This window comes from Stegodyphus dumicola, chromosome 1 (genome assembly GCF_044657685.1).
Source record: "Stegodyphus dumicola isolate Sdum_Otavi_A_Nest chromosome 1, ASM4465768v1".
Lineage (NCBI taxonomy): Eukaryota > Metazoa > Arthropoda > Arachnida > Araneae > Eresidae > Stegodyphus > Stegodyphus dumicola.
The window spans coordinates 5,881,120-5,894,472 of NC_140768.1; the positions used below are offsets into that span (position 1 = coordinate 5,881,120).

At 36.1% G+C, this 13,353-nt stretch overlaps 1 protein-coding gene across 1 annotated transcript in view; it reads left to right on the top strand.

Annotated features, from left to right (window-relative positions):
- The first annotated feature begins 655 nt into the window (after positions 1 to 655).
- LOC118197496 (uncharacterized) overlaps positions 656 to 13,353 on the top strand; it is a 54,251-nt gene continuing 41,553 nt past the window's right edge. The window contains exon 1 of the mRNA XM_035369008.2: positions 656 to 899. Within this exon, the coding sequence (XP_035224899.2) occupies positions 840 to 899 (60 nt within the window). The 5' untranslated portion in view covers positions 656 to 839. The remainder of the gene's footprint in view (positions 900 to 13,353) is intronic.

A 13,353-nucleotide genomic window follows, 5' to 3' on the forward strand; every position in this document is an offset into this window, starting at 1 on the left:
ATAATTCTTCAAATGATATAAATTTATATGCATTCTGAGTTATAACATGGACGAAATGTAACGCTGTTAAGTGAACCTAAAGCCAGAGTGTTGCTATGGTAAACAAATATAGTGAATTTTAAAAAATGCATTTATTTTATTGTGGTTTATGCGCTATCAACGATGTAGATTTAATTCAATCCAATAAGTTTAAATGAAATGCAAGAAAAAATGCGTATAATTTAATATTCCGTGCAAGATGTGTGGTGTACACATCAGATTTTTTTAAGAATAATTTGAGACTTTCGTTCAAAAGCCATTGAAGTATACTAATTCTTATAATTCTGAAAGCCAACCTGATTTTTTTTTAGATCTTCTCGACATTTTAAGAAACAAAATTGAGCAATCTCAAATATGTTACAACCCGGATTTATAATCGAGTTGATAGCGAATTTAGATGCACAGTTTTTCTTCGAAACAGAGATCGAGATGAAAAACAATGCTTCGAGCTAAATTTAGTTTTCTTCGAAAGCGAGGATATTTAAACCGAGAGTTATTGACAGCTTGAAATCTGAGCATGCGCAAATCGAAAACGAAACTGAATTAATAAAGTATGACACGCCACTTTTTAACGTCGTAGCCAGAGATACTTTTTTGCTCGTTGGAACATTTAGTTGCTAACGCGAAGTTTCTTTACGGAGCTCCCATCCAATAATTATTGCATTTTTTTTCTCTCACTTAAAACTTTTTTACTGCCGAGGGCACATTTAACGTTCATGTTTTTTTGTTAAAATCTATTTTAGTGTTTATGGGAAAGATTGCTTTAATTTTCGAGTAGCTTGTTTAGTTGCAATGTGATAATGTCTTTAAAAAAGTGGAAAGGGAAATTTTTGAAGAAACTGGATACACTTATGTGTCTCGTAAGTTTTGTAATTTTTGTTGTCATATTAATACTGAGTAAGTTATTATGTTAGCCATACCGTATGTTAGGATTTTACCGAGTATTTAAGAAAATTACGAATTTTGAGCTTTCATATTTTCTAACTAAACTAATACACAAAGAGCGATTTTCGTTTGTTCAAATTTAAATAAATTTTTATGTTATATGTTTACATAAATTTGTATCTGTATGTTAATTAAGGCACTGCTTGTTTTTTAAATATTTCTTTTTATATAATTTGAAATGATTAGTTTTATTTATTATCTTTTCTTCATTTTTATACCTTTCGCAAAATATTTTTTTTTTTTAGTCCAAAGGGATTTGAATCCCGAAGGACTATTAGTTTCGTTTTGGCACTTTGCGTCGGACGGATAAATGTCGGTTCACTTTTCAAACTGTTGCCATAAAATGTTAGAGTCCTGCATTATATTTGAAGAAATTAAATAGTGAAAATCTGCGTAAATGTATGTATATTTCTCACATTGTCATGAAATAACGGTACATAGAGTCATTGAATTTTGAATAACGTAATCCTCCAACGAATATGAGCATGTGGAAGACCAAATTTGAAATTTGAAATTTGTTTTATGATCGATTTCCTATTTTTTAAAACTTTGACGAATTTTTGATTAACAAACTCAAGGATTTCAAAGCGAGCAATGGCAACGTTGTGCAGAAAAAACATTTTTATCTCCAGCGCGTGAGTCTCTGTATCGGAAATTCTAAAGATAGGCTCGTTTTAAAACTATTTTGCGATATTGCTGTTGCACTGGATCTTATGGTTTAAGTGCGAGGAACATGATATTTAATAAAGAAAGGTAACACACAAAATGTTAAAAAACGTCCCTTTGGACGTAATTTAAAATCTGAAACATTTCAGTTTTTTTTTTTTTTTTTTTTTTTTTTTTTTTAGTACGATGGGATACCTCGAAAGGCCATGAGTAGTATCACTTCTTGTAATTTTGATTAAAAATTAATATAACTTTAAATTGAATATTAGAAAACATGAAAAGATGTGTACGAAGAACTACACATATTTATTCTACCATCCTCTACCTTACCTTCCTTCATATTTGTATCTTAAAAAAATATTGTTTAGCGTCGTCTGGGTGCTCGGAAGTTTTAAACCAAAATGATAATTTCCTACATATAATTAATTATATTTTGGTAACGTTTTTAGTAGTTTTTCAGGAGCCTATACGATTTAATCCTAGTATCCGGTGCACACGGGATTTGACTACTTTATGATGAGCAGTAAAAACGGGACATATACGATGAGTTTTAAACGGGCCATTCAAAGAATATATATAGTTATACATAGTATATAATATATATATAGTGTATATACTATACGTATATAGTGTGTAGTATGTACATAGACCTTCTTTGTGTCATCTTTGGTGTTGGCGATAATTTTCAAAATCGCGTCAAGGCTGCACCGTATACTAGGATTTTATCGCGTATATTTGAGCAGTAAAAACGGGAGGTAGGTTAGGTTAGGTTATTTAATTACGGCAAAGCCTAGAGGGCTATCTGCCTAATGGGAGGAATGCCTTCGTGGAGAACTTTCTAAGGGAAACCGGCTCGTATACACGTTACACATGGGGAAAAACACGAAAACACCCATGCAGCCAGCCCGTTCGTGGGATTCGAACCTCGGACCGAACTATAAAAACGGGACATTCAAAGAATATATATAGTTATACTGGGTACAGTATATATAGTTACTGAGTATAGTATATACATAGTTACTGGGTATAGTATATATTATGTATATTGTGATAGTATATAGTGTATAGCATATATATATATATAGTTACTGGGTATAGTATATATTACGCATATTGTGATAGTATATAGTGTATAGTGTTTACTGGGTATAGTATATATTATGTATATTGTGATAGTATATAGTGTATAGTATATACATAGTCGTTCTTTGGGTATTTTTTGTGTTTGGCGATAATTTTCAAAATCGCGCCAAGGCTACACCGTATACTAGGATTTTACCCTTATTTTAAATATGATGCAAATATAAGCTATTATAAGTTCTTCTTTAGCAAAATGCAGACGCGAAGGTTTTCATGAGTAGAAAATTTCTGGAACCCATTTCGTTACAACTTGGCTAATATTTTAAACACTTTTTTTTTTTTTTTTTAACTTTTAAAACTCTTTACAATTTACGTATTGAATTACTGCTATGAAAATATGCTACTTAAATTTTTATGCAAAACGTTCTTAGGCTTGTATTTTTAGAGCGCAAAGTTAAAATCCAATACGGGAATTCCCCTTTCAAATTTCGCCAGACACTGGCAGCCTGATCACGTGGGAAAAATCGACGCGTAGAAACGGGAGTTCCTCATTCGGAGACGTGTTTTGTCTATAACTCTTCGGCAAAAGCTACAGTTAAATAAATGCGTTAATAATTTTAAATGCGTATGGACTACATTAATGTGATAAATAACTTGAAAAACTAATGCATGGAATCGAGCATCGATTTAACGGGAAAAAAAAAAAAAAAAAAAAAAAAAAAGGAAGCTTTCAGATTTTAAATTACGTCCAAAGGGGCGTTTTGTGTGTTACTTTTATTTATTAAATATCATGATCTGGGTACTCAAACTATAAAATTCAGTTCAACAGCAGTATCGTAAATTAATTTTAAACTGAGCATATCTTTCGAATTTTCGATACAGAGTCTCGCACGCTGCAGATAAAAATGTTTTTTTTTTTTTTTTTTTTTTTTCCGTATAGTGTTGCCACTGCTCGCTTTGAAATCGTTGTTTTTTAATCAAAAATTCGTTGAAGCGTTACAAAATCTGAAATCGATAATAAAACAAGTTTCAAATTCAAATTAAGTCTTCCACATGCCCATATTGTATGGAAGATTACGTTATTCAAATTTTGATGGCTTTAGGTACCGTAGTTTTATCACAGTACGAGAAACATGCATACATTTCTGCAGATTCTTCATTATTTAATTTCTTTAAATATAACACAGGGCGATACTATATGGTGGCAATGATTTGAAAAATAATACAGCCTTTTAAAGTTTTCGACGCGAAATGCCAAAACGAAATTAATAGTCCTTCAGAAAAAATTGCCCCTTTGAACTAAAAATATGTTAACGAATCATTTTTATTCAGTTTTTAAAATGATGCACTTAGTTAGCTAATCTTTGGAATATGCTAACAGGTAGTTTGGCGACATTTTGGTAAGGCGATAAAGGTTACTAGCTAGGACTTAAGCAGTTTATCCATGTAAACTGTAAGTCAAGAGTGTGCGCAGTGCCATTTTTGTGCAATTGTGGAATGTTTTTTTTTTTAAGTGAAAATAGGTCGACGTGTACATGGATACCGTGTATGTGCAATTCTTAAAAACGCGGCAAGCACTTTGCGATTCAGCACTTTCTCCCAATTTCGCACCTAATCTTCGTCATGATTAAGCACTTTTCTTCCATAAAAGTTCTAGCATAAGCGTAATTCGGCTAGCAGATTGTTGGAAAAAAAATGTTGAGTTAAAAAAAAAACATGCCTTTACTTTATAACGTTCCGCGCCTCTAACTTGCACGCAACCAAGGGGTGACTGTGGAAACTGTATAAAAGATAGAATCTTGTGAAGGGTTTAAGTCCCTTTTTATTCAACGTAATAAATTACAATTGCGTGCTCTTGACGCTTACAGACGGTGCCAACTCGGAAGTCAAATAAAAATAAAAACCTGAAAAGAAAGTAAAGACAAGATTCTAACTACGAGGCTCTCTAAAATAACTAACTCACCGCGTTTTACAATACAGCTGCTAATTCAGCAGACTTGAAGCTCACTGGAACGATTACCACTACTTCCCGCCAAGCACATAGGCCGAAACGCGGGGTTCTTCAATTCTCGCTAACTACCTCCGCGCTCGTGCAGTAAGAAAATCACACCGAACTCGTTTCCTTCTATTTAAATCAGAATACTTCCGCTGATAATTTGAATCCTTGCGCGTTCTACTAAAATTTACATATTCTGGCATTGGCAGTTCCAGGGGAAAGTAAGGCTTGACAGGAAAGATAGTTTAAACTTAAAATAAATGTTAGTTAAAATAAATATAAACCCTACATTTGCCGCTGCCAGAATTTGGAAAACTTGGAAGCAGGTCCTACAAACGACCTGTTGTAAGTTTCTCTAATTCTGAACTAACTGGCGAGAACCTCGTTTACACCAAAAAAATATCTTATGTAACCATTTGTATACTAAAATTCTGTTGATCGTTACAAAGCTTTCTTCTTACAGCAACTTTTCCTGGACTTCATCAATCAATCTTGGTCTTTCCTTCCAGCATCTGGAAGGAATAAGTATCAGTATCTTTCTACATACATTATAATTTACACTTTCTTGACACAATAAATTTTTGTTTTTAAACGATTCGTTTTTCTTAGTTATTGCTTACTTCACATTCATTCAATTTTTCAAGCATTAATTTAACTTTACCCTGGCTCTCCACCGTGTGTGGTGTCAAACGGGAATATTCGTGTTTTAGTCTTACAACACTTCCCCTAACCACCATGATTTGTTAGAATTTAAGGACCAAATAGACACACCTTACTCGACATTCTACAACTCAATGAGCTACTTTAATATTCTTAAAAATTCAAATGTAGGTGGAGAACCCTACAAAACACATTCATTCTAACTTCCCCCTCATTCATCTTTAAACATGCAGGCTTTCGCTCTAAAGCATGACTTTACAGTTTAATACTTAAATTTTGACTTCATTGCTTTTAAGCATTCACTTTTAGCATCTACAATTTTATGCTTCTAGACTAAATTCTACTTTTACATAACCTTCAAGTATTTACGTACATTTACAAAATTTTAATACATATGCTTTTTACAATTTACCATAAAATGAATAAGAGAAAATAAATTTTTACTTTACTCATTCTTCGCCAAGCTGGCGGCACTGAAAGTAAAATTCTTATTAATACAAGAATACGAAGTTATTTTTATCTTCGGCCAAATTTTGGCTTTAACATAACAGAATTAGTCTTTCGACCAACAGAAAATGCTTGTTTTTAGCTTTTACACTTAAAGAAAATAATACTTTTGCCTTAGCTAAATAAAGTAAAACAAAACTAAGTCTCAACCGAGACATATTGACTTTCGTCAAAACATAGAACTTCGTACTTATGCATAACATTTCGGAACAAAAGAGAAAAAAAAAAAAAATTATAGAAGGTTTTAACTTATCTTTGAGTTTTCGATGCTTGAAACTCCGTCATTCGTTTTTGGCAGAATTGGTCCCAAGTTAGAGGTTTCATGGATGTTAATCTTCTCCTTACTGATCTCCGAGTGTCGTCCACGTTGCTTTTTCTTTTGCGTCCTCTACATGCTGGCCTCTTGGCGGAGTAATCGTCTGGTTGTCCTTTCCGTTTCTCCCTGGGACGGCTGGTCTTGACGTCCTCCGGTCTGGAGTCCTTCTTGAATTTCTTCTGTTCCTCGTATTTTTGTGCCTCCTGTTGGCGTTTCAGTTTCCGGAACGGCGGCCTTGCTGGCACCTGACTCTGTGGCCGTGTGCGCGTTTTCCTTGATGTGTAATTTCTCCTGCTATCCTTTGTAGGTGGTGTTTTTCTCTTTACCACGGTTTCTTTACCCGGTGCATCTGTATTTTTGTTTTTCTTAAACGCTGGAGTTTGAAAATTATTTTTTCTTTTTGATACCGACGTCCGGGTTGTAGAAGTGCTAGGTCTCTCTTCAGTTCTCTGTTTCTTGGGTGGTGGATTAGTTGTTGTAGTCTCTGGATCTTCTACTTCGTTTAGACTTGAGTCCTGCAAGAAACTTTTAAGGATTTCAAAATCATTTGGATTATAGTATTTTTTCACCTGGTCGGGACTTGCTTTACAGATTTCCCCTCTCTCGTTCTTAAGATATAAGACTACTCCTTTGATTTCCTGAATTACATAGGGGCCTTCAAACTTTGGAGCTAGCTTTGCCATAAAATTGTCTGGGGCACTTGATAAAGAAAATTTCCGCTTCAATACTTTATCCCCAACTTTAAAATCTGCTTCACGGCGTTTTCTATCGTAATATATTTTCTGTCTATTTCTGTCTATCCGAGGTTTTAAGTGCCTGATCAATTAGCTTTTGCACATCTTTTTGTTTAAACTCCTGCTCTCTTTGTTGCACAAAGAATAATTTATCTAAAGGCGTAATTAATTTTCGGCCTAAGAATAATTCTGCTGGAGTTTTTCCCGTAGTATCATGATGTGCCGTTCTTAAAGCATAAGCTAATTCATTTATGTAGGCATCCCAGCGCTTGTGATGTGTGCTCACGTAACTGCGAATTATTTTTACTATGTGTTTATTAACTCTTTCTGCTATGTTAGCCTGTGGTCTATACGGAACCATTTTGATATGGCGTATGCCAAGTCCATTGCATATGTTTTCAAATATTTGACTAATGAATTGTTTTCCGTTATCGCTAATGACTTTTATCGGTGCACCGTATTTTAAAATGTATCTGTGTAAGAATGCATCTGCGACTGTTTTGGCTGACGCGCGTTTAAGTGGAACAATTTCTATCCATTTTGAAAAATGATCTACTATTACTAAAAGAAAACGATTTTTATTTAACTCGCTCTGGGGGAAGGGACCAAGGAGATCTATGCCTAAAATTTCATTCGGAAATGTAGCGCGAATGCTATTTAAGTACCCGGCCGGGCTGTAATTAATATCATTTATTAACTGACATTGATTGCAGGACCTGACATACGCCGTTACTATTTTGTATAATTGCGGGAAATATACCGCCTCGCGTACCCTTTTTATAATCTTTCTGACCCCGAGGTGGCCCGCTGTTTTTTATTCGTGCAACTCCTTCAAAATGCTTAATCGAAGCGAGGCTGGGATGACTTGGTTTATACTCAAGATTTTCGTTTGTTGTTTTCGTATAGAATAATAAATTATCTATTATTTCATAGTTTTTTGCTCTATTTCTTACCGCATCGATATCTGTATGCTCAAAGCTTTCGGGGTCTTTCAAATAAGCATAGATATTCCCAAATTCAGGATCAGCTTTCAGTTCAGTAATAACCGTATCTCTAGAATCTAAAATTTTTGAAGTCAACACAGCGCATTTAAGTTCATTTCCTTCATCGTCCAGTTTTATACGAGAAAGTGCGTCAGCTACATTGTTTTCCTTACCCGGTTTATATTTTATTGTGATATTATATTCTTGGAGTTTTAAAGCCCATCTTATTAACCTGGGCGTTAGGTTTTTTCCCGAGTAAAGTCTACCAACAGCCGCATGATCCGAAATACTGTTACTGGCGATTTGCCGAAATAAACTCGAAATTTGTGTACAGCCATTAATTAATACGGCTAATGTTTCTCTTTCTGTAGCTGTATAATTCCTTTGTGTCTGATTCAACGTTTTACTAAAAAATGCCAGCGGATGGTTATTTTGCATAAGAACCGCGCCCACCGCATAGTCTGACGCATCTGCTGCAATTTCCAGGTTTTCGTCCCCCTCCGGGAATTTTAAAACAGGGGCATTAATATGCGCTTCTTTTAATCTTTCAAAAGCTGTGTTAGCTTCCGCTGTCCACGTAAACTTACCCTTTTTTCTTTTGATTACTAAGAGTGGTTCAACAATATTAGCGAAATCTTTTATGAAGGATCAATAGTAAGAACATAACCCAAGGAAGGATGAAAGTTTCTTGGCGGTGTTGGGCGGTGGGAAATTCTTAATAGCTTTTATTTTTGAATCTTGCGTTTCTATACCCTTTTGCGAAATTTTATAACCGAGATATTTAAGTTCTTTAGTTGCGAACTTGCATTTTGAGGCGTTAATTGTAAGACCGGCCTCTTTTAATAATTTAAAAACTTGTTCGAGGTCATTAATGTGTTGTTCCAACGTACTACTCGTTATAATTATATCATCTAGATAAATTAAAGTTGATTTTCCTAGGACAGGCTTTAGAACAATGTCCATAGCTCTCTGGAATGTTGATTTGGCCCCACACAACCCAAAGGGCATGCGTAAAAGTGCATAAGTGCCCGATTTTGTTATAAACGCGGTTTTATGTATATCTTCGGGTCTCATAGCTATTTGATAGTAGCCAGACGTTAAGTCCAAAGTAGACATATATCTTGTCGATTTGATCTGTCTAATGATCTCGTCTATAATCGGCAAAGGGTAAACTGGAAATTTAGTAATACTATTTAGTTTTCTGTAATCGATAGCAAACCTCCAAGCCCTTTTATCCGAAGGAGGAAACTCGTTCTTTTTCCTACATAGTACGACTGGACTCGCGTACTCACTATTTATGGGCGTTATTATTTTATTCTTTAACATCTCCTGAATATGTTCTTCGATGATTAGGTCTTTTTGTTTATCATAACGATACGGTTTAGTCCTACAAGATTTTTCGGCATTTAATTGAATCTTGTGAGTTACGATTTGGCAGTTTCCTGGTTTTTCTGAAAACAAATGAGAAAAATTACTCACCACTTGCTGTATTGCTTTACTTTCATGGTCATTCAGATGGCTAAGGTCCAATTGAGGTGTCTCCACAGGTTCCACCACCCTCTGGTCCATCTCCAACACCACGGAACTATCTTGAAAATTTAATTTGGCCCTCGCGGCCCTTAAAAAGTCCATACCTAAAATAAGAGAGTGTTGTAGATCTTTCACCACAAAAATTAATACTTTGAGATTTTCCTCTTTTACCTGTAAGTTTAATGATAATTTCCCGCTGCAGTGACATGTTTTTCCTTGCGCCGCTATAATTTCCGTATTTCTGGTTTTAAACAATCGTATCCTATAAAAATTCTTTTTGAAGAAATTTTCACTCATAAAATTTCCTTCTGCTCCTGTATCGATGAGGGCTTCTACTGGTACATCGCCAACCAGAACCAGGACTTGTATAATTGGCAGCTGTGAGTTTTTTACGATGACCGTGTTTAAATGTCTATTTGAGGGTTTTTTTAAAACTTCCGGGGTCTGGACCCTCCCTTTCACAGGCCCCTCTACTCGTTTAAAGCTTTCCTTTCAATCTGTGTCTTCTGGGTACGCGGATGTTTATTTTCAAATTTTCTTTTTGGGCCTTGACCTTCGAGTTTCGATGCGTTAGCTTGATAGTTCTTTCCCCCATAAGAGCGATTTCCATTTCTGGTTTCCTCCTTTCTTCGGGTACTTTGAGAATATGTTTCCCCTCTCGCTTTTTCCGCTATTCTGCGATTTTGAAACTTCACCGCCAATTCGAAAAGTTCCTGCAATGTGCTTGGGTTTCTAATTTCAAAGTAGTCTTGAACAGCGGTTAACAATCTTGGTAATATTATTTCAATAATCTCCGCATCGGGTTTCTTTCCATACAGCATATCCGTTAGCTTGATTTTTCGTAGAATAATTCTGCTGTATCCCGTTGGTAGAAACTATATAGTTGGTCAATTCTGCTGTATCCCGTTGGTAGAAACTATATAGTTCGGCTTCCAGCCGTGCGCGATCTTTCACTATGGGGAAGGCCTTTACTAACGATTTTTTGAAATTTTCAAATGTATATGTCTGGCTTGCAAATTCCCCTAATAAAAATTTTTCCACCATAGCGCGGCTTGTCCTCTTAGTGCTGATGTGGCGATGGCAACTTTTTGTCTTTCAGGCACAGGGTAGAGCTGAAAGTGGTTTTCTAGACCTTCGAAAAATACCGCCACCGAATTTTTTCCGTCGAAATGGACGTTTGGCTTGATTGATGCTCTCAAAGTCTGGACCAGGTATCCAAATCCTTCTAACTGAGTTGTCATTTCTTGGTGTTGTCCAGCGGCTTCCATCCAATTTTCGGCCATTTCAGTTCGATAATTGTTCGGGCGCCAATATAACGTTGCGCGCCTCTAACTTGCACGCAACCAAGGGGTGACTGTGGAAACTGTATAAAAGATAGAATCTTGTGAAGGGTTTAAGTCCCTTTTTATTCAACGTAATAAATTACAATTGCGTGCTCTTGACGCTGACAGACGGTGCCAACTCGGCAGTCAAATAAAAATAAAAACCTGAAAAGAAAGTAAAGACAAGATTCTAACTACGAGGCTCTCTAAAATAACTAACTCACCGCGTTTTACAATACCGCTGCTAATTCAGCAGACTTGAAGCTCACTGGAACGATTACCACTACTTCCCGCCAAGCACATAGGCCGAAACGCAGGGTTCTTCAATTCTCGCTAACTACCTCCGCGCTCGTGCAGTAAGAAAATCACACCGAACTCGTTTCCTTCTATTTAAATCAGAATACTTCCGCTGATAATTTGAATCCTTGCGCGTTCTACTAAAATTTACATATTCTGGCATTGGCAGTTCCAGGGAAAAGTAAGGCTTGACAGGAAAGATAGTTTAAACTTAAAGTAAATGTTAGTTAAAATAAATATAAACCCTAGAACTTCGTGAAAACAAAATGGCGTCCAAACAGAAACTAGCAGGTTGCTGTAGCAGGGTTGGTCGCCAAAAAATCGCCAAGTTACCATAATCCAAAGATTAACCAAATTGTTATGAGTGACCCATTTTAATTCCATCGCTTTTGTATTTTAAGCTCAAATATGAAGGCTGTTCACACAATTTTTAGTCGATATTCGTTGCATTTATTTTACCAAACATTTTTGTGTTTTAAATGTTCCATTTGATAACTCTTATTCTTAACTAATCTTTCCAGCTTTTTTTAGTAGCCGAAAAAGGTATTTTATCCTGTTCCTTCTGAATGGGGAAAATTAAGAAGGGTTGTGGGTCTGGATTATACTCCAAGGAGGTTGTTTTCACAATCCGCTTTTTAAAAGTTCAAAAGCGAAAAAATCTGTCTATGACAACATCAGAAGATTTAGTAGGGATATGAGAGAAGTGTATGGCAACATTTCTTGTTCCATTTTTTCCAGAAAATTAACTGTAGATTTTTATTTGTTGTGCAGTTCTACTGATTGATGACACTGTGGGTAAAGAGAAGATATTTCATATTTGAAAACTGGGTATAAAATACGTTCCTTATAATATTTGGAGTTGACCTTAACAGTTGTTTGCAATCTATTTAATTTTTATTCTTCGTTATATAACCAGCCACAATCAATAAAACTCTCTCTAGATTCTTCTCCCACCAGCGGCCGAGCGGTAAAGTCGCTGAACACTGGTAGTTCGGTCCGAGGTTCGAATCCCGCGAACGGGCTGGCTGCATGGGCGTTTTCGTGGTTTTCCCCCATGTGTAACGTGTATACGAACCAGTTTCCCGTAGAAAGTCCTCCACGAAGGCATCCCTCCCCTTAGGCAGATATCCATAGTGTGCTTTGCCATAATTAAATACACCACACCACCACCTCTCTAGATTCTTCGAACCATGTTCCGTGAATTGTTTCTTCTCTTTGATGATAATAAAAGGATCTCTTTTTATTGCGGTCATTTAAATATACTCAAAATTCCTCTATTGTGACGACATTTCTCCACTTTTGTTCAAATAATTGTTTTTTATTGAGTATTATGCAGCGCGTTCTGGTTCTGGAGGGAGAAATACCTTATACTACTACTTTTACCGTTTGTGATGTAGGGTTCCTCCCTTTTATTCTACTAAGTTTAAGTGTTGAAGAACTTAGTGAACTATTAAGTGAATAATCGCTTAAGACCAAGAACAGAAACGTAAGCTCAAGAAAGGTTAATTACCCTTTATTTGCTTCAAATAAAGATGTACAGTTGACCCCCTTCACAAGGCGTAAAGAAAAGCCTCCACTCGGGCAGGGCTTAACTTAAAACGTAAGAAATAAGAACTAATTAATGACTAACCAAAGAGATTTAGCCGAAACTAACACAAATCTAACCTAGTTGGCCCGTAATATTACACTCATGTCCATAAATTAAGGATAATTTGGAGTCACGCGGAGATCGAACTCTAAAATAAATATATCACCTGTAAAATCACTACACACATCTTCAAGAATCATATGCAAATTTCCGGAAGTAACCAGACGGCACCGATGGTACGTCACAATGACGAGAGTGTAAGAGAGTGATATATAAGGAATACAGGCAAAGAAGTAAAATTGTTCGCAGGCGCTTTATAAGCATTTCAGTGCAATAACCGAATAGTTATGACACAAAGGACGCATTTGGATGATTTTTTACGTGGTTGAATTATCGGCCGTCTGGAAAGTGGGCGTACCCAACTGGAAGTATCAGACGAACTTGAAATTGCCCAGAGTGTCCTCTCCAGGCTTTAACAACGATTCCAAGATGATGGTACTGTGAGTAGACGTTACAGCACAGGTTGCCTCAGAGTTACAACGCCGAATGAGGACCGGTATTTGGCAGTTACTGCCAAATGAAACAGGCAGAGCACAGCCTCAGACCTGTTACGTCAGCTCTCTTCAGCCACTGGTACGACAATTTCAAGGCAGACCGTGTACACTGTCAGGGCAGACTGCTTAGGGCAGA